This window comes from Camelus bactrianus, chromosome 32 (assembly GCF_048773025.1).
Source record: "Camelus bactrianus isolate YW-2024 breed Bactrian camel chromosome 32, ASM4877302v1, whole genome shotgun sequence".
Taxonomy (NCBI): domain Eukaryota; kingdom Metazoa; phylum Chordata; class Mammalia; order Artiodactyla; family Camelidae; genus Camelus; species Camelus bactrianus.
The window spans coordinates 16111424-16132132 of record NC_133570.1 but is presented as its reverse complement, the minus strand read 5'-3'; the positions used below and the strand labels follow the sequence as shown (position 1 = coordinate 16132132).

Sequence of the window (20709 nt, the reverse complement as noted above, 5' to 3'; positions counted from 1 at the left end):
CTAACATGCTCACTGTCTCACACTTCAACACCTCTGACATGAAAAGGCAATTTAAAATTCATGTCTTACAACCACAGTTGGCAGCTCCTCCCAGGCCCGCCCCGCCCCGCCCCGCCGCTGTTACCTGTTCTGCCTGTCTCTGCTGTCTACATTTTTCTTATGTGACAGCAACTCCTGCACTGTACGCGTGTCACCTAAATATGCGGCTTTGTGGAACTCCTTTAGCTCACACTTATGGACGTGATACCCAGGCACGGGCTTCTCACGATTCCTGCGCTCTCTCTGATGGATGCTGAAGTCCACCCAGCTCACGAACTCAAAGAGTCTCTTCTTCATCTGGCTTATCGCCTTCCGACACCGCTCACTTCCCTCCTGGCCTCTTGCCACCTCCCGATCTCAGCGCTGGCGCTGCAGAAGAGCCACAGAGGTCTCGCTGCCACACCTTGGCTGTGAAGCTCAGCGGCTTGGAATGTTTGGTCCGGAACACTCGTAGCCTAGCAACAGCACTGACCCTCAACTGTCCCTCAACTGTCCCTCCAGAGCCAGTGTCCCTGTGAGTGCGCACAGAGGCCCGGAGGCCCAGTGTGCCCGGTGCGCACGTGGGCGCCTAAGGCATTTCAGATCTCTGCAATTGCTTGTGGGCCATTCTGGATTCCCTTCAAATGTTGGTGCTAGGTGGCTGAGTGTTTTCGGACATTTCCAGAAGTGAGGCTTGCCCCTGAGAAAGCCGTGTTTGTATGCAACTGTGGTTAGAGTAGGGTGGAACCACAGGATGCTGAAGGCCTAGTCCCCCAGAGAGCTCCCCACCAAAAATCTCTACATCTCCTTATCCCTCAGTTTCTTTCTTTCCCCATCCCTCTGGGCCCCAGCCAGTCTCCAGGGAATTTAGCAGATGCAAACAGCAGAAAGCTGTTTTCATGGTTTCAGAGATTGTGGCAATACGTATCATTAAGTACAAACTTGAGAAACCAACACACGTTCTCCAGATGAAATGATGTGTTTCCACATGTCTGCTGACCCTGCTCTGTGGCTCAGCCTTACGTTTACACACTTTCTTCACTATTTTTTTTGCTTTTATTTCCACCAACTAAATCTTGAATCAATCCAAGATTTATTTGGGAGCATGGTATAACATTTGAGAACTTTTTAACCACGTAACTATGAAAACACCACGTCAGCTACTCAGCGAGGCCACGCTGCTGGCTGACCACTTGCAGGAGAGGGGGAAGGCAGGGCAGGCCTCTTCTTCCTGCCTAACTCCATCCTTCCTCCCTCAGCTGGCTAATTACGGCTTCTGGCCCTGCCAGGATCAAAACTGCAGGGGGCGGTAGAGTTCCTAAGTGGCTGACACTCCTGGGAGCTGGTCTTGAGTGGACTGGACCTGGCAAGTGTTTTGAAGCTGACTCTCTCAGGGGCATTTCTGTGCCCCCACCTGCCCTCACCTGCAACTCCCCTGACCTAAGGGAATGTGGTGTTACTAACTTCCCCTGTTAATCTATCTTTTCTATTAGCATATACTGTTATTTCCCTCATCTTAAAAAACAGAGATGAGTTCACATTCCAACTGCAGCCCCATTTCTCTGCTCTCCTGTACGAACGTCTCCTGACCCTGCAAAGGAGTTGTTCCGATTCGCTTTCTCTGATTCCTCTCATTTTCCATCCAAGCAAGTGTGTCCACTCACTGCAACTGCTCACGACAGGGTCACCCACCACCCACCAGGTGCTGATTCCACGGGGAGCTCTCAGTCCTCTCCTCGCACGGCCCGGCAGCCACCCTTCCCACCGCTGCTCTCCCCGACTTCCTGAAGCCCTTTCTTCATGGGGCTTCCCCGGCCTCAGGCTGCTCTGGTTTCCTCCCACGGCCCTGGCTGGTCTTCTCAGTCCCAGCCCCTGAATGCTGGCACACAGCACCCCTGAGTCTCAGTCTTCTGGCCTCTACTACTGTCTGCTGCCGCCCACATCAGCCTTAGGGCTTTATGTATTATCTACAAGTTGGTAACTTCCAAACTGCTATTTCCAATCCAGACCTCCCTCCTGTATTCCCGACTCAAATACCCATTGCCTCTCAACGTCATCTCTTGGAAGTTTAATAGGACTTCTCCTGAGCCTGCCCTCTCTTGGTCCAGCCCTCTCCTAGGCCTGCCATGACCTGGGTCTGACCTTACCCGGACATGCTCTCACTTGGGCCTGACCTCTCCTGTTCCTGCCCTCTCCTGGGCCTGCCCTTACCTGTCTTGCCCTCTCCTCTGCCTGCCTTCTCTTTGGCCTGCCCTCTTCTGGTCCTACCCTCTCCTTGGCCTGCCCTGACCTGGGCCTGGCATCTCCTGGTCCTACCCTCTCCTAGTTACTGCCCTCTCCTGGACCTACCCTCACTTGCACCAGCCTTCTCCTGGGCCTGCCCCCACCTGTGCTTAGCCTCTCCTGTTCCTGCCCTAAGCTGGGCCTGCCCTCTCCTAGGCCTGTACTCTCCTGCACCTGCCCTCTCCTGGGGCTGCACTCTCCTGCACCTGCCCTCTCCTGGGGCTGCACTCTCCTGCACCTGCCCTCTCCTGGGGCTGCACTCTCCTAGGCGTACCCTCACCAGGGCCTCCCTGTCCTTTGCCTGCCCTCCCCTGGGCCTGCTCTCACCTGGGTCTGCCCTCGGGTTTGTCTGCCCACCCCTAGGACTGCCCTCTTCTGGTCCTGCCCTCACCTGGCCCTGCCCTCACCAGGTCCTGCTCTTTCCTGGGCCTGCCCTCTCCTGGTCCTGCCCTCACCTGGGCCTGCCCTCACCTGGGCCAGCCCTCTCCTGGGCCTGCACTCACCTGGGCCTGCCTTCTCCTGGTCTTGCCCTCTCTCTCCTGGGGAAGTAAGCCAGAAAGAGAAAGAAAAATAACCATATGAGATCACTCATATGTGAAAATCTAAAAAAAAAACCCCAAAATATAAATACAAGACAGTAACAGACTCATAGAATACAAACTCGTGGTTGCCAAGGGGGTGGGGGGTGGAAAAGGACAGACTGGGAGCTCGAAACTTGTAGATACTGACAGGCATATGTAGAATAGATAAACAAGATTATACTGTATAGCACAGGGAAATACATACAAGGTTTTATGGTAGCTCACAAGGAAAAAAATTGTGACAATGAATATATGTATGTTAATGTATAAGTGAAAAATTGTGCTCTACACTGAAAATTGACACAACACTGTAAACTGACTATAAGTCAATTAAAAAAAATGTTAAAAAAAGAAAAGGTGTTCCATTCAGAGATATGGTTACATTCTGATCTTTTAGGGACAGAGACTAGGTTGGAACCTAAATGTACAAACTGGGAGAGAAAGGGATTTCAACTATTCTGACCAATTCCTGTTGAATGAAACAGAGAGGCCAAGCCCTCCCATTTCAAAAGTGCCCAGTTGGTGAGAAGACCCACCGCAGGGCAGGAGAAGGGAAGGAACCTCCTTAACAAAGGTCCCAGATGAGAAAACGGCCCAGTGACACTCACTCAGCCCAGAGGGCCTTCAGCCTGAATGTGAACGTGAGGAACCCGGGCAGAAGTAGGCGTGAGCCCTTCCCTCACCTGCACAAGGTGCAGGCAGCTTTCAGCACCCTCCTCACCACCCACCTGCCCAGCCTTCCTCACTGAGTCACAGGGGAACTGGGTGGAAAGGATTTCAGCCTGTGTTTGGCCCTGGGCGGGGCTGGGGTTCCCCTTCCATCTGAGTGGAGGGCAATGATGTCCCCAGAATAGGGTGTGTCTGGAATCAGCTGCTCCAAGTGCCCCATGTGGGTGTTTCCTGGCACCACAATCTAGAGGGGAGGACCTGACAAATTCTGTCTGACGACAACCTAAATGCTTACCGAGTCTTTTATTAGTCAGCATTATAACGTTTATAGCAAAGGGCTGAGCCCAGACACAGCAGAAGTCAACCTCTGTGCCACCTCATGAGATCTGCCCAGGCCACAGCACTGGATGTAATTTACTCTCATAAATTCCCTCTGCGTTAAATGTGAGCTCACACTTGACCCTTAGCAACTTCAACAACCTCCCATTTAGGTTCCTGGGGAAGGTTCTCACATACAACATCCAGGGCTTATGATAGTGACCCCAAAGCATCCCAAATGTTAGAGACATGTACACCTAAGATACACTTCTCGGGGAGAGATCTCTCTATTAAAACAGCTACTCCAGGCAGTGGATAAGAGCAGTGTTGTCTGAACATGTCTTGCCACACACAGGATGCAAGTCAACATTCGGACAGGCTCAAGTTTTGATTATCTTTGTTCATGGTCCCTGCTTCTTTTTGTAAAGTCTTGTAAGTTTACTTGCCCTCCGATGTTCTGATACTCTTCCTACTCAAATTAGTAATTTCTGCTCTCTGTATTATTATTCTACTTAGAAAATGGAATAGTACTAAGACAGATTGGCAATCTGTTAAGAGCCAATGAAGGCAAACTTTCAGGTAGGTTCCTAACAAAGACGTGTCTATTACAATGAAAGCCCATATTGACAGGGTCTATGAATGATTTGCATTTACTACTGGGGTTTTTTAACTCATATATAGCTAATCTGCATTTTCCCCAAATTCATTTTTGCTTACTAACCCTACAGTTGATACCCTTATGACTTAATTCATCAAAAGCAATCACTTAAGCATTGTACGCAGGCATGTTTGTGGCCTGCGTTCTCACAGGCTGCCAAGCACGACACAAACATGAGACTAAGTTCATCAAGAAATGAGTGTGCACGTGACCCAGGGCCACACCAACTCATCTACTGCCCTGCGTCAGCAACCACAGCAGAAGGCACCATAAAATCTACAAAATTCTTCTGCCAGCTCTGAGCCAACAACAGTACTTACAGGTTCCGGAGGCCTCGTACCAGCCAGGGCAGTGCACACACGTGGCGCTGCTGCACCGGCCAGGGGCAGGGTCCAGCCAACGTCCCCGCTGTTCGGTGGATCGTACGCTTGGACATTTCTGGCCAGTCCTCTCACCACTGAGAAAAGAAAAGGCAACACATACTTCTTATGCCTATTTACACATGGCAAGCTATCACTTACCCCGAACTTCTGCTCTGTAGTAGGAGAAATACTGACTTCCTTAAACTTTGAATTATCTACACACAAAAGCACATGAAAACTCTCCAGATCCACATTTAGCCAAACTCAGCCAACTAGGGCCTTGGTCTCTACAGAAGCTAAATTGTCAATAAAAACAAGGCAGTAAAAGTAGTAATACTGGGTTGGCCACAAAAGGACAAGGGACAAGGGGCAAGAGCGAGAAACTGGAAAAGCAGCTTCAGTCTTCCAGCACAGGTCATGGAAAGAGAGACAAGAGGATTCTATCATCTCTGCCTCTAAATGAGAACTGACAACACGGAGGACGCCCATCTAATCTGGGCAGCTAGATTAGCTGGTTTCAATCATTCATTTCTTCTCATTCAACAGACACTGAATGTCTTCTGTGATTCAAAGAAAAGGCAAACATAGGGAGAAATCAAAGATACACTCAGTTCTCAGTTAACTGCCCCAATAGGGACTTAGAAAAACATGCAAATTAAATCCATGTATTATCTCCAAATTCCACTTTAGGAATAACATCATTTTTCTAGACCACTAATCTTTTGCCAAAAGAAGTCATCCATACTTGCTTTCTTTGAGCCATCAGCATGTATATTCTTAAGCCAAAAAAAATATTTAGAGGTATGCACCAAAGCCTTTAAACAATACTACAAAGAATTGTAAAACCACTATAAACTGGTTTCTCAGCATGTTAATAAGCAAATGAAAGCACAGAGATTTTCAATGCCAAAAAGCACTTCATCAGCAGAGAAATGTGCTATCAAGTAACATGACCAGCAGATTTCAACAACTGACACTGAAGGCCAGTGACAAAACACTGCTTCGTACAAATTTATTGAGCACAAAGCAAAGCTCATGAACTTTTGTCAGTGACAGAGAATATTGATAACTGTACACACATTTAGAAATCCTGAAGTTACCACTTCAGAAGAATGTCACTTTTATTTCATACACTAAAATATTAACAATTGGTGGGGGTTGGAAGGTAACTATGTGTAATTGTTACATTTTTATTCCATCATTATATATTTCCCAAATTTTCTTTCTACTTTAAACTTTACGCTATACTAAAGAGCAAAATGCATCATGAAAACACTGAATTTGTCTGCCTTCTTACTTCCATGTCCTTCCAGTGTCTGGTGTACGTCCTCCATCACCCTCAGGATAAAGGGGAACCACTGTAACAGTGTCTGGGACATCTGGCTGCAGATTCCTAAGAACGGCATCATTGGTATTCCCAGGGATTGGCACCTAAAGATTTTAATAAAATGTAAAGTACTTGATTTGAAAACCTTGTATAAGAAATAATACTTTGAACAACCAAACACTCAAAATACTAACTGAAGACCAAGTCGAGAAGCAGGTTCTGTACTATTGGGACCTAAGGATGTGCCCCCATACAACCTGTTCTAAGAGTTGATGAAGGCCTCTCTGCACACGCTCAGCTCCTTCTTGAAAAGCCCCTGGAATGATTTGATCCCCCAGCCCCAGTCCCCCAAAAGCCCCCATCACCCAGGCACTGAGGCCCCAACCGACTACCCTCCGTCAGGTTCTACAGAAGGAACACGAACTCCTTCGGCGCTACGGTACACTAGTTAACTCTTGATCCTCACTTCGCAATCTACAGCTGAAACTAACACACACTTTTCCCTACAGGAAATAGTGACCAGTTCCTCCAGACCACCTGCTGTGGGTGCATAGAAGAGCTTGTACTGATGAGGATTTTGCTCTGTGTGCTCCCAGCGAACACTCAAAGTGCTGGTGGAAGAGTCGTACACCGAGGTATTCAAAGGTTCTGAAAGGCACAGAAAGCACACCACGCGTGACCCTAACAACCGAGCACACACGAAGCCCAGGTTTACTGATGGGTCCTGGGAACCCTAGAACCCAGGATCCCTTTAGTAGGCACCCCACAAATACCTGTTGAAGTAGTGAATAAAGGAAAAAATGTGGTCATCAGGTACATGTTTCATCCCTCCACAAGGTATCTTGGCCTCAGAGCATAATTTGTTCATTTGTCTGTGTTATCCTAGAAGGTAATAAACACCTTTCTCCAAGACCAGAGACAGGTAACTCCAGTAAGGATATTAAAAGCAATTTAGATCTTTGGGGGGAGGGTATAGCTCAGGGCTACAGTGTATGCTTAGTGTGTGCACGAGGTCCTGTGTTCAATCCCCAGTACCTCCACTAAAAAATAAATAAAACCTAACTACCCCCACCCCCAACAGAGATAAAAAAAAAAAAAAGAAAAAAGAAAAAGAGCATTATTAACATGCATTTTAAAAGTTTAGCAAACCTCTGTGTCCCCCCAGTGTTTCCAGTGGAAGATGTGATTCCATCCCCATGACGGTTACTAAAACAGCCACAGGAGTCCAGGTTCACTTACTGGTCTCGCCTCTTCCTGTCATCGGACCTCCTTCCACATCACAACACAGGGAGGACAGGGTGATGGTGTAAGGAGTGTCAGGCTTCAGCTTCTGCAGGACCACACTGTTCTGCTGTCCACCTATCCTGGTCTGGAGTAAAACAGGGATAAGTGTCAGCTTTGCTCTCTCCAGCTCACTCATTTGTTAGGAAAAGCTCTTTCTCTGTTAGAGGCCTTTGCCAAAATCTGGAAACACGCCCCACTGTGAAAGTTTAAAATGTATCCTAGGGTATCATTTTAAATGTAAACGAGACCCCTTAAATCATAAAAAGGATTCTAAGCCTTAAAGTACTGATCTTAAAAAGATATTTCAACTGTCAAGAGACCAGCACTGTGAAATTCCATCCAAAAGCAAAATAATAATAATAAGTGGGGCTACAATAGACTAAAAGAATGATGCACAGCAAAAGATACAATAAATGTTATGATAACTCACAGAGAAAAAAATGTGACAATGAGTGTGTTTATGTCCATGAATGACTGAAAAATTGTGCTGAACACTGGAATTTGACACAACATTGTAAAATGATTATAAATAAATAAAAAATGTTAAAAAAAAGATACAATCAACAAAATGAAAAGGCAACCTATGGAATGGAAGGATATCTTTGCAATCCATCTATCAGATAGGGGGTTAATATCAAAGTAAATAAGGAACTCACACAATTCAAGAGCAAAATAAAAGCAATCTGCTTTTAAAATTGTACAGAAGACCTCAGTAGATATTTTTCCCAAGAAGACGTACAAATGACTAACAGATAATTGGCATCACTAATCATCAGGAAAATGCAAATCAAAACCACAATGACATATCACCTCCACCTGTCAGAATGGCTATTATCAAAAAGACAAGAAATAAACTGGGGCTGTGAATTTCACCACTCACGAGAGCAGTATGTCAGAGTTTGGGTTAATTTAGTAGGTATCGATTTCCTTGACTGCGCCTTTGAAACTTGTTTCAGCTTCTTCTAGCCATGGCTTTATTGTTGTTTTCCTTACTCCTCATTATTTCCTTTTCACTGACATGACATATTGAATTAATGTAAATTAAATGTGTTTATCATGTAACTCCACTGTACGTTCTACATTCATATTATATGAGTAGTAAAGGATGAAAGGATATATGCAACCTGTATGTATGTGCTGTATTTGGGCATTTTCTTGAAAACTAACTAATAGCCAGCTTATTTATGATTATTAGTTTAATAAGCTTCTGTGTGGCAGAAAAAAATTTAGATTTAAAACTAACAACTAAATCATGGTTTTGGGCTAGGATCTAAATATACAGGTTTAAAGCTTGCTGCAAACTCTCAGATATATTTTGATAGACGTGTTACTCCATGATGGAAACAAGCAGGAACTAAATAATCAAATGTCATCAACCAAAAATGACTGAAGAATCAAATGTTGGAGATATTTTTAGATGTTTTTGTTACTAGCTATTTTGAGTTCAATGAAAACAAAGAACAACAACAACAAAAAGACAAGAAATAACAAGTGTTGGTGAAAATGTGGAGAAAAGGGAACATTTGTGCACTGTTGGTGGGACTATAAACTGGTGCAACCACTATGGAAAACAGTATGGAGTTTCCTTAAAAAAATTAAAGATACAATTACTAAATGATCCAGCAATCCCACTTGGGGATATAGATTTGAGGAAAATGAAATCAAGATCTTAAAAAGATATCACCACTCCTAGGAATATATATCACTGAGAAGCTCTTGTACATGTGAACCATTACAATACGAACAGGACTGTAAAAGCAAGCAGAGTCATCCCAAATTAGAAAGTATTTAACAGGTAAAATGGAAAACTATGCTGCGGTAGAATCAAACAACAGAAATACTCTACAGTAATGCAGACGAACGAGCTAGAGCTACTGGCAACACTAGTGACTCTTACAGACGGTTGAACAAAAGAAGTAAGGTATAACAAAGTAAATCTATGATTCCATAGGTCCTATTAATATGCAACTCAAAAATAAGCAAAACTAAATTGTATTGTTCAGAGGTGTAAACATAGGAGATATGACCATAAGGCAAAGCAAATAAATGGTTATTACCATGAAATTCAAGAGTATGATTGCATACAAACTGGAGTAAGATGTTTTGAACTTGAAAGAACATGCATATTCTTTCTGGGGACCTGCAATTTTCTATTTCATAACCATTGCATTCGCGTTTGCATTGTAATACTTTGCTCAATTGTATATCTATGTTTCATTTACTTCTTTGCACATACACTGTGTTTCAAAATAAAAAGTTTAAAAATTGTGTATTACTTATCTGTTGTATAGAAATTGATCACAAAATTTAACAGTTTAAATGAGCAAATACTTATTATCTCACACATTTCTGAAGGCAAGGCTTTAGGGAGTGTCTTAGGCGGGTGGCTTTGCTTTGATGTCAAGTCATCGGCCAGGGCTGTGGTCATATGAAGGCTTGACTAGGGCTGAAAGATCCACTTCTATGAAAGTTTACACACATGTCTGTTGGCTGGAGGCCTCAGCTCCTTTCCATGTAAGCCTCTTCATAGGGCTGTCACTTTATCACATACTATTCATTAAAAGGAAGTCATTAAAGCCCAGTCCATGCTGAAAGACAGAGGAATTTACCTCCATCTCTTCAAAGGAAAGTATGAAAGTATCTGTGTACTTAAAATCACCATAAGTTTTATAGAAAGTCTACTATAAACAAGTTCAGTGTAGAGCAGCTATATTAGGGAAAGTATCTGCAACATCTATGAAAGCAAAATGATTGAATCTATTATAAATGAGGAAATGAAATGAAACACAATGAAAAAGACAAGACATTCTCATGAGATTGTAAGAGGAGAAATACAAACATTGCTAGTGAAAATGAAAATCTGAGTTTCCCGTTTTGGGGGGAAGAAACATCACAATGTATTTTAGCACGAAGACTTCAGCCACTTAACATATGAATGATTTATTCTTAAAGGGGACCACCATGAATCAAATATGTATGGAGATCTTTACTTCACAATATTTGTAGAAGTAAAAAGCTGAAGCCAATTGAACGACCAATAAATACAGAGAAGTTTGAATAAATTATGACACATCTGTGCTGTGGAAACATTTTTAAACATTCTACTGAAAAATACTGTACATACAGAAAAATGCAATATTGCATGTCTAAAGCCCCCCAAAATATCACAATCTGGTCAGACTCATGAAGTCAGCATTCTCATCAAGTAAGAGAACAATACTGGGACCCCCAAAGCCCTCTCAACTTCCCTCTAGCCTGAACCTCTCAGGGTAGCCACCGTCCTGACATCTGAGAGCACAGATTAGTGTTGCTTTGTTTTGTACTTTGCACGCATGAAATCAGATAGTGTGTTATGTGGTATACTACACACAGCTGACCCTAGAATGCACTGTCTTGGACTGTGGGTCCACTTATATGTGGCTATATTTCAACAGTAAATAGTACAGGACTACATAGTCTGTGGCTGATTGAATCTACACAAGCAGAGTAACCGTGGATACAGAGGGCCGACTGTAAGTTACACACAGGTTAACCCGTGTGTTGTTCAAGGATCAACTGTAGTTTTATTTTCCTTCATGTTGTCTTTGTCAGATTCATCCGTATCACATGCAGTTATAGGTATCTGATTCTCATTGCTGCACAGTAGTTTAGTGTGTCTCAATTTGTTTACCCACACCACTGTTGACAGATAGTTACAGTTTCCAGCTTGGGACTATTATGATTAATGCTATGAACATTCTAGTACATGTCTTTCGATAAATCTATGTGCATATTGGTGATAGATATAGACCTAGGAGTAGAATTGCTGGGTCATGGGGTATGCACGGGTTTGGCTTAAGTACACTCCACCAAACAATGTTCCTAAGTGGCTGGACCAATTTGTGCTCCCATCAAGAGTGTGTGAGATTTGCTAATGCTCCACATTCATGCCAACACTTGCTTTTTCCATCTTTTAGATTTCAACTATCAGGTGTGTATCATGAAGTGGTTCTCATGTTTTAGCCTAGAAGTCAAATCGTTTTTTCTTCACATTTAGGTACGCAATCCATATGGAGTCAGTTTTCACGTATGGTATAAGTTAAGGGTCGAGTCACATTATTTCTTTCATATAGATATTCAACTGACCCAGCACCATTTGTTGAAAAGGTTAGCCTTTACCATACTGTTTTGATGAGTGTAGCTTTGTAGTAGCACAGTTTGAAGTCAGGGAGCATGATACCTCCAGCTTTGTTCTTCTTTATCAAGACTGTTTGGCTATTTAGGTCTTTTGTGTGGGAAAGTATACTGTGTTCATATATTGGAAGAATTAATATTGTTGAAATGACCATACAATCAAAGGAAATCTGCAGACTCAATGCAACACCTATCAAAATGCCAATGGCACTTTTCACAAAATTGCAACAAATCATTCTAAAATTTGTATGAAAACACAGAAGATACTGAAATAAGGGAAACCTCCTAATTCATTCTATGAGGCCAGCATTACCAAAACCAGATAGTCTTCACAAGAAAACTACAGACCACTATCTCTCATGAAAACAAATGCAACAATCATCAACAAAATACTAGCAAATCAAAACCAACAATATATGAAAAGAATTACACACCAAGACTATGTGAGATTAATCCCAGTTATGCAAGGTTGGTTAACATTTGGATATCCATTAATGCAATCCATTACATCAGCAGCTAAAGAAGAAAAAAACCCACATGATTATATCAATGCATACAGAAAAAAATCTTTGACAAAGTTCAACATTCATTCTTGATAAAAAAAAACTCTCAGCAAGTTAGGAATAGAGGGGAACTCCCTCAACTTAATAAAGAATAGCTACAGTGAACTGATCTTAATGAATCACAAAGGTACGACAATGGAGAAAAGATAATCTCTTCAACAAATGGCAGTGGAACAACCAGACATCCACATATTAAAAAACCTAGGAGTCTAGAGACAGACCTTATACCTTTCAAAAAAAAGTAACTTAAAATGGATGATAGACCTTAATGTAAAATGCAAAATTATAAAATTCCTAGGAGGTAATATAGAAAAAATTCTAGATGGTGCTCGGTATGGTGGTGACTTTTTAGATATAACAGCAAAGGCACGGTCCATGAAAGAAAGAATTGATAAGGTACACTCATAACAACAACAACAACAACAACAAAGTTCTTCTCTGTGAAAGACACTGGCAAGAGAATGAGAAAACAAGCCACAAACTGAAAGAAAACATTTGCAAAAGATTTATTCAATAAAGGACTGTTATTCACAATATACAAAGAACTCTTAAAATTAAATAACAACCTGATTTAAAAATGGGCAAAAGACCTGAACAGATACCTCACTGAAGAGGATAAACATGAGAAATTAGCATATGAAAAAATGCTCAACATTATATACCGTTAGAAAGTTGTAAACTAAAACAACAGTAAGCTACCACTACATACCTATCAGAATGGCCAGACATCTGTAACACTGAGAACACCAAATGCTGACAAGGATGTGGAGCAACAAGAACTCTCCTCTTTTGCTGGTGGGAATGCAAACATGGAACAGTCACTTTGGGAGACAGCTGGACAGTTTCTTACAAAGCTAAACATACTCCTACCACACGATCCAGCAATCGTACCCCTCGGTATTTACCCAAAGGAATTAAAAGCTTGTGTACCTGCACATGGATACAAAAACCTGCACATGGAAGTTTATAACAGCTTTATTCACAATTTCAAAAACTTGGAAGCAACCAACTTGTCCTTCATTTGGTGAATTAATAAGTAAACCATGGTACATCCAGGCAATGTAACGTTATTCAGCACTAAAAGGAAATGAGCTCTCAAGCCATGGAAAGACATGGAAGAAACTTAAATGCCTGTTACTAAATGGAAGAAGACAATCGGAAATGGCTGCATACTGTATGATTCCAATATATGAAATTCTAGATCAGGTACAGTTACACAGACAGTAAAAAGATCAGTGATTTCCAGGGGTTCAGAAAGAGGGAGGAAGGTAAAGTAACTCTGGAGCACAGAGGATTTTTAGGGCCGTGTAACTATTCCATATGGCAGTATAATAGTGATACATGTCACTATACATTTGTCAAAACCCACAGAATGAACCCTAATGGACTTTTGGTGTAGTGTATCAATGATGTACCAATTTAGATTGATTATCCAATAACATACAAATGTACTCTCTGGTACAAGCGTTGGTAGTGGGGGAGGTTGTGCATGTCTGGGAGCAAGGGGTAACTTCTGTATTTTCTGCTCAATTTTGCTATGAACATAAAATAAACATAAAATAAACACAGCCTCTTAAGAAAATATTTTTAAATAAAAAATAGAAAAAAAGAGACAATCCCCTACTCACTTTTGAGGCTAGTATTAGCCTTAAAAGACCTTGTAAGAAAATTACAAATCAGTATCTTATGAAAACAGACATACAATTTTCTAGTAAAATTATAGCAAATTAAATCCAGAAATTTATAAATGGAATACTACATCACAAACAAGTGGGGGGGGGCGGTTTCTTGTGATGCAAACCTAGTTAAAGAGACATCACTGATGTAACCCATTATATTAACTGACTAAAGGATGATGCAGCAATTTTTTTCAGTAAAGGACCAAACAGCAAATATTTTAAGCTTTGTGGGTGACATACACTTTTTACAGAATATTATTCTTCTTTTTACAATCCGTTAAAAAAAATGTAAAAAATGTGTTTTAGCTTGCTGCCTCTACACAAACAGCCAGGGGGCAGGATTCAGTCTGTGGGTCACAGTATGCTGATCCCTGGACTAAGGAAAAATCAAAACCATATGATTATATCAGCTGATGCAGAAAAATAACCTGAAACTTTCAAAATATATCCATCATTAAAAACTCTAGCCAATTAGGAATACAAGGGGACTTCCTTAATCTGATGAAGGGCATCTACAGAAAAAATCTACAGCTAACATCATACATAGTAGTAAAAGATTTAATGTTTTATCCCAGAATCAAGAACAAAGCAAGGATATAAAACTTTTACCACTCCTGTTCAACATCCTACATTGACTAGTCAGTACAATAAAGCAAGGGGGAAAAAAGCATAGAAATTGGAAAGGATGACATGATCATGAAAGTAGAAATCTCCAGAATCTATAAAAAGTTGGAATTAGTAAGTGAATTTAGCAAAGTTGCACAATAAAAGGTCAACGTACAAAAATTAAATTGTAATGTATAGAATATTAATGAAAAATAAGAAGCCAACTTTTTTTAAATGCCACTTAAATAGCTTTTTTTTAAAAAAACAAATACTTTGATACAAATCTAAGAAATATATGCAGCGCTGTATACTTAAAACTAAAAAAAGCTAACAAAAGAAAACAAAGGATGTCTGAAAGTCTAAATAAATGGAAAGATAGATCATGCTCATGGATTGAAAGACTCAATAGAGTTAAAATATCAATTTTTTAAAACAAAAAAAATCTATAGATTTAACCCAATTTCAATAAAACCCCCAGTATTACCTATTGTGTATATTGACACATTAATTTTAAACTCTATACAGAAAGTGATAATAACTAGAATAGCAAAAATATTTTTGAAAAGAAAAAAATCTTATTTTAAGACTTACTACAAAGTGACAGTTACGACACTCAAGATAATATGGTACTGATGAAAGGAAAGACATACAGATCAATGGAACCAGACAGTTCATGAATCCACACAAATACAGGCTTTTCTATTGAGGTAAAATTACATAACGTAAAATTCATCATTTTAACTGTTTTTAAGAGTACAATTCTGTGCTATCTTTGGAACTAAGGTCTGTAGTAATTTCCTTACTTTCATTTCTGATTTTAGTAATTTGAGGCTTTTTTTTTTCTGATCACTCTAGCTAAGGTTTTGTCAATTTTGTTGCCCTTTTAAATGATTTTGGTCCATTTATTTTCTCTCGTTTTTCTATTCTCTATCTCCGCTACAATCTTGACTATTTCCTTCCTTCTACTCATTTTGTATTTAGTTTATTCTTCTTGATTAATTGATTTGAGATATTTATTTTTAATATAGACATTTAAAACTATACATTTCTCTGAGTATATACTTCATTGCATCACGTAAGTTTGGGTACAGCAAGTTTATGTTTTTTGTTTTCATTTGTTTTAAGGTATTTTCTAATTTCTCTTGATCTTTTTTTTTTTTTTTTTGGTCCATTGGTTGGTTGTGTTGTTACTGTTGATGTATATGTGAATTTTCCAGTTTTTCTTCTCTTATGTCAGGGACACTTTCATGGGAATTTCTCTATTTCCTTGGGCAGAGGAAGGAATTCATGAGTAGACCAGAAAAAAGCAGAACAAAGTGGAATGGATTCTGGCCACCTATTCACAGAGCTACTTGTCTTCAACATTTAATAAAATAAGTTTATATTTTATTTAAATGACTCTCTCCAGCAATGACAGTGACAACTACAGTGACAACTACAACTGTTGGTGAGAATGAAAAATGGTACAGCCCTATTGGAAAATAATCTAAAAGTTACTTAAATTTTAAACACAGTGTTACTATTTGACCCAACAATTTCATCACTAGGTGTAAATACCCAAGAACAATGGAAATAAATAGACTATGAGAACTTACACACGAATGTTAAGAGCATTATATATAATAGCCAAAAGTCAAATCAACCCAAACATTCATCAACTGGTGAATGGATAAATACAATTGTGGTGCACCCCTACGATACAGTATCACTTGTCCATAAAAATATCAAAGCCCTGATACATGCTACAACTTGTATGGACCTTGAAAACATGGTAAGTGAAAGAAGCCAGCCACACAAGATCCCACATTATTTCTTTTATATAAAATGACAAGAATAGGCAAATCCATAAAGTAGATCAGCATTTACTTAGGATCTGGGAAGACCGAGGCATTGAAAGGTGATAGCTAATGGGCATGGGCTTTCATTTTTAGGTGATGAAAAAAGTTCTAAATTTGATCGTGGTTATAGTTTCACAACTATGTAAACATTCAAAATATCATTGAATTGTACTCTTTATGTGAAATGTCTGGCATGTGAATTTGTGAATTCTATCTCAGTAAAGCTACTTACAAAAAAAATTGTTGTCCATATATGTGTCACTCTATTTCTAGACTTCCCAATCTTTTTTCATTGATTCACTTGTCTATGTTGTGGTAAAAACACACCATCATAATTTTACAGGTTTATAGTGACTTTTGAAATCAGGTTTGCCTTTTGACTTTGTCCTTATTTTTTGAAAGTTATTGTGGCAATTCTAGGTCCTTGGAATTTCTGAATGAATTAAACCACATGTCAATTTCTATAAGAAGCCTGCTGAGATTTTAATAGTTACTTTATTTATCATTTACTTTAGATATATTTGACCTCATCATAATGTTAAAAGTCCTGAGACAGGACCAAGGTACCCATCTTTTATTTTAGCCTTCTTTAATTGCTTAACAGCAATCAACAATATTTTTAGTTCCCACTTTGCAGGTCTCATACATTTTCTTTAAGACTTACTGTATATTTGATATTATTATACGTGTTATTTGTATTCTAATTTCAGATTTTTAAAATTTCAGATGATTTTTTTATATTGGCATTACATCCTGCAACCTTCCTATATTCATACATTAGTTCTACTAACATTTTTATAAATCCATCAGATTTTCTACATAGATTATTCTGTAGTCTGCAAATTAAGATAGTTTTACTTCTCGCTTTCCAATCCGGATACCCTTTTTCCTATCTTATTACACTTACTAAAACCTCCAGCACAATGTTAAATAGAAGTTGTGAGAGAATGGATATACTTGTCTTTTTCCTGATTTTAAGGGGAAAACATTGTCATTTGCTCTGAATTAAGATGCTAGCTGTAGAGTTGAGGTAGATGCTTGTATCAGGCTGAAGAAACCCTTTTCTCCTAGCTTGTTGAAACTTTCTCTTATCAAAGGTGAATTCTGGATTTTGTTCAATTTCTCTTGGATATAATGAGATGACTGAAATTTGCCATGACTAATCAGAAGCAATCTCCAGCTCAATATGGGAGCACCTTCACCTCAATCACACATTAGAGGAGTGAGCACCTGAAACAAATTAATGGAAGCGATGGATTTGGGGTAGAAACAAATAGCAGCCATTCACCTGTCTTTCAGGTGAAGCCACTTTTTCCTATCACCCAAAACTTGTCATCAGCCAAGACTGAAGTGCTCAGAGCGTACTCTTTTAGGCTTCTCTGCCTTTGTATATTCTGTTCAGTGTTTACGATTTATTTGCACACTCTCAATATCACCATGTGCATGATGTACCTCCAACCATACTTTGTCTCAAAAATTAATTAGGACAGCAGCAACATGGATGCTCCTGGAGAATGTCATTCTAAGTGAAGTAAGCCAGAAAGAGAAAGAAAAATACCATATGAGATCGCTCATATGCGGAATCTAAAAAACAAAAACAAAGCGTAAATACAGGACAGAAATAGACTCACAGACAGAGAATACAGACTTGTGGTTGCCAGGGGGGTGGAGGGTGGGAAGGGATAGACTGGGATTTCAAAATTGCAGAATAGATAAACAAGATTACACTGTATAGCACAGGGAAATATACACAAAATGTTATGATAACTCACAGACAAAAAATGTGACAATGAGTGTGTATATGTCCATGAATGACTGAAAAATTGTGCTGAACACTGGAATTTGACACAACATTGTAAAATGATTATAAATCAATAAAAAATGTTAAAAAAAAAAAAGATCACTAATCATCAGAGAAATGCAAAAAAAAAAAAATTAGGACATGTTTTACACAGGGAGGCAGTAACTTCCTTTCCAGGCTTCTACATGGAAACACAAATGGAGTGCTGTACTTTTTAATACAGAACACTAATAGTACAATATGGAGAGTATTTTGGGAACTGAGTGAGGACTTCACATCACAGCAGCAACTGGGAGCTAAGTAATATTTTGCAAAGTGTTTAGAAATTTTCCATTTCACTGAGACACATACTCTGCTGGGTCATTCAGAACTACATTTTGGATTTTAAAATTCACTAAATACTACTTCCACATAATCTAACTTGTCTGAATCTAAACATTTCCTCTTGGTTTAAATGTTGAATAAAATATGGTCATCAGAGTAATGATAAATACTGCAGAGTTTACCAGAGTGTCACTAGATCTCAGTTCTCCTTTATTTAATACTATTTACAAACTGTCCTAAATGAAGTAATGAATAGTGTAACAAGGCGATGCTTATGTAACTTTAAAATACAGAGTTTCTAGGGAAAATAAAATCACAATCAAATAGATAAAATCATGGATTTTAGACAGTCATTGTGACTAATCCATGGCTATTAGAAATGATAACATATAAAAGACTTAAGATTAATTAAAACATTTCACAAAGAATAGTGATATAGCATAGTCAACAAACGAAATAAAATCTATAAATATAATAGTAAATACAAAATGAAGAGACATCCTGTACTAAGACTGGAAATCGATATTATCACTGGTGGGACTGCAGCTGCAGTACTGTGTTAGTTCTGGGGCACTTCAATGCCAGGCACGTGTAGCAACACTGGAAAAAAATCCAGGAAAAAAAACAACCGAATAATGAGAAGGAAAGACTGATTTATGGGGGGAGATTAAAGCAACATAATATTTATAGCTGGGCTAAAGGAATTTGAAAATGATCTGCAAATATTTGAAAGATGTAAATAACAAGTAGAAAAGGAATTCTCGAGGAGGAAGCAGAATTAGAGGCGATGCAATCTGAATGGGAAGTGGCAGGGTTATTTATGCCAAGTAAAGATTAAAACACACATATAACTTCCTGACTGGACTACTAAAAGGAAGAGCACGCTTTCTCCTTAAGCACTGAATGCCTCCCTCCTGCATGAAGCGCTAAAAGGTGTTATTTTATGGATTACTCATGCATTGACAGGCAGAGAGTGTGAATTATTTTATCAAAATCAGAACAGAAATATATAGGATATGTCGTCTGACTCCATCTGAACCTACCAAGTAGAATTCCATTTTTTGCTTTGATTTAGGAATGTAGAGACTTATTTTTTGTTTTTTAAATCCTTCACATAAGAAGTTATTTGTGATGACTGGGAATTAGTCATCACTAAAATCAGCAGGGAAGATTTATACAGAAAAGCTGTACTAGGATCCTTCTCCAAGAGGAAAGGACGGATGATTGGCATTTAAGTAGACCTACAGATGATAGCGTCTCCAGTGTAGTGCTTCAGTGTGCTCATCTATTAATCTGGCTTCTCAATTGCTTGAATTTCTCTCTTCCAATTATCTTACTTAGCAACATGAATTGATGATATCGCTGGCAAAAACCCATTATCAGGGAATAAAAATGGAATTTAGGGAGAGTTCTGGTCAAGATGGCAGAGTGTTAGGACCATAAGCTTACCTCTCCTTGTGACTACAATGAAACCACAACTGAATGCTGAACAACCATCAGAAAAAGACTGGAACCTAGCAAAAAAGATCTCCTGCAACTGGAAACATAAAGAGGGAACCATAGCAGGACAGTAGGAGGGGTGTGCTCATGATATAATGGGGACCCATACCCACAAACTGAAGATTTATTAAGTCACAGAAGCCCTCCCACAGGAGTGAGGGCTCTAAGTCCCACGTCAGGCTCCCCAGCTCAGGTCCCAGCATTGGGAAGAGACCCCAGGACATCTGGTTTTGAAGTCCAGTGGGGCTTGGCTCTGGGAGCCTTATGGGACTAGGGGAAATGCAGACTCCATTTGCTTGAGAAGTGTACACAGAAACTCACGTGCACCAGGTCCAAGGGCAGGGACAGTGATTTCATAGGAACCTGGGCCAGACCTGCCTGCTGGATTTCGAGGGTCTCCTGGGGACATGGGGACTGGATGCGGCTCACTCAGGGGACATAAAAGCTGGTGGTGGACATTCTGGGAGTGTTCATCTACATGAGCTTTCCTCGAGGCTGACATCTTGATTGGATCATTAGCCCCAAGACCTAGCCCCACCCAACAGCCTGTAGGGAATAGAACAGACAAAAAATTGCTTTGGCTGTTTGGGGTCTTTTGTGGTTCCTTATAAATTTTGGAATTGTTGTGGGTATTTTGACAGGGGTTGCACAGGATCTATAGACTGCTTTGGGTAGTGTGGCCATTTTGATAGTGCTGATTCTTCCAATCCAAGAGCACAAGAAAT

The 20709-nt window shown here is 39.9% G+C and overlaps 1 protein-coding gene across 20 annotated transcripts in view; it reads right to left on the bottom strand.

Moving 5' to 3' along the window:
• LOC141575745 (ankyrin repeat domain-containing protein 26-like) overlaps positions 1 to 20709 on the bottom strand; it is a 166353-nt gene that overhangs the window by 44949 nt on the left and 100695 nt on the right. For 16 of the 20 annotated variants that reach the window (XM_074355873.1, XM_074355877.1, XM_074355874.1 and 13 more), the window contains exons 3-8: positions 7456 to 7585; positions 6990 to 7098; positions 6754 to 6864; positions 6187 to 6320; positions 4848 to 4984; positions 2805 to 2840 (exon numbers count right to left, since the gene is read on the bottom strand). In XM_074355873.1, the coding sequence (XP_074211974.1) occupies positions 2805 to 2840; positions 4848 to 4963 (152 nt within the window). In that variant the 5' untranslated portion in view covers positions 4964 to 4984; positions 6187 to 6320; positions 6754 to 6864; positions 6990 to 7098; positions 7456 to 7585. Of the gene's footprint in view, positions 1 to 247; positions 409 to 2804; positions 2841 to 4847; positions 4985 to 6186; positions 6321 to 6753; positions 6865 to 6989; positions 7099 to 7455; positions 7586 to 12107; positions 12127 to 12945; positions 13029 to 20709 lie in introns of those variants that run through there. The other 4 variants (XM_074355891.1, XM_074355886.1, XM_074355875.1 and 1 more) reach the window with 4 other exon arrangements.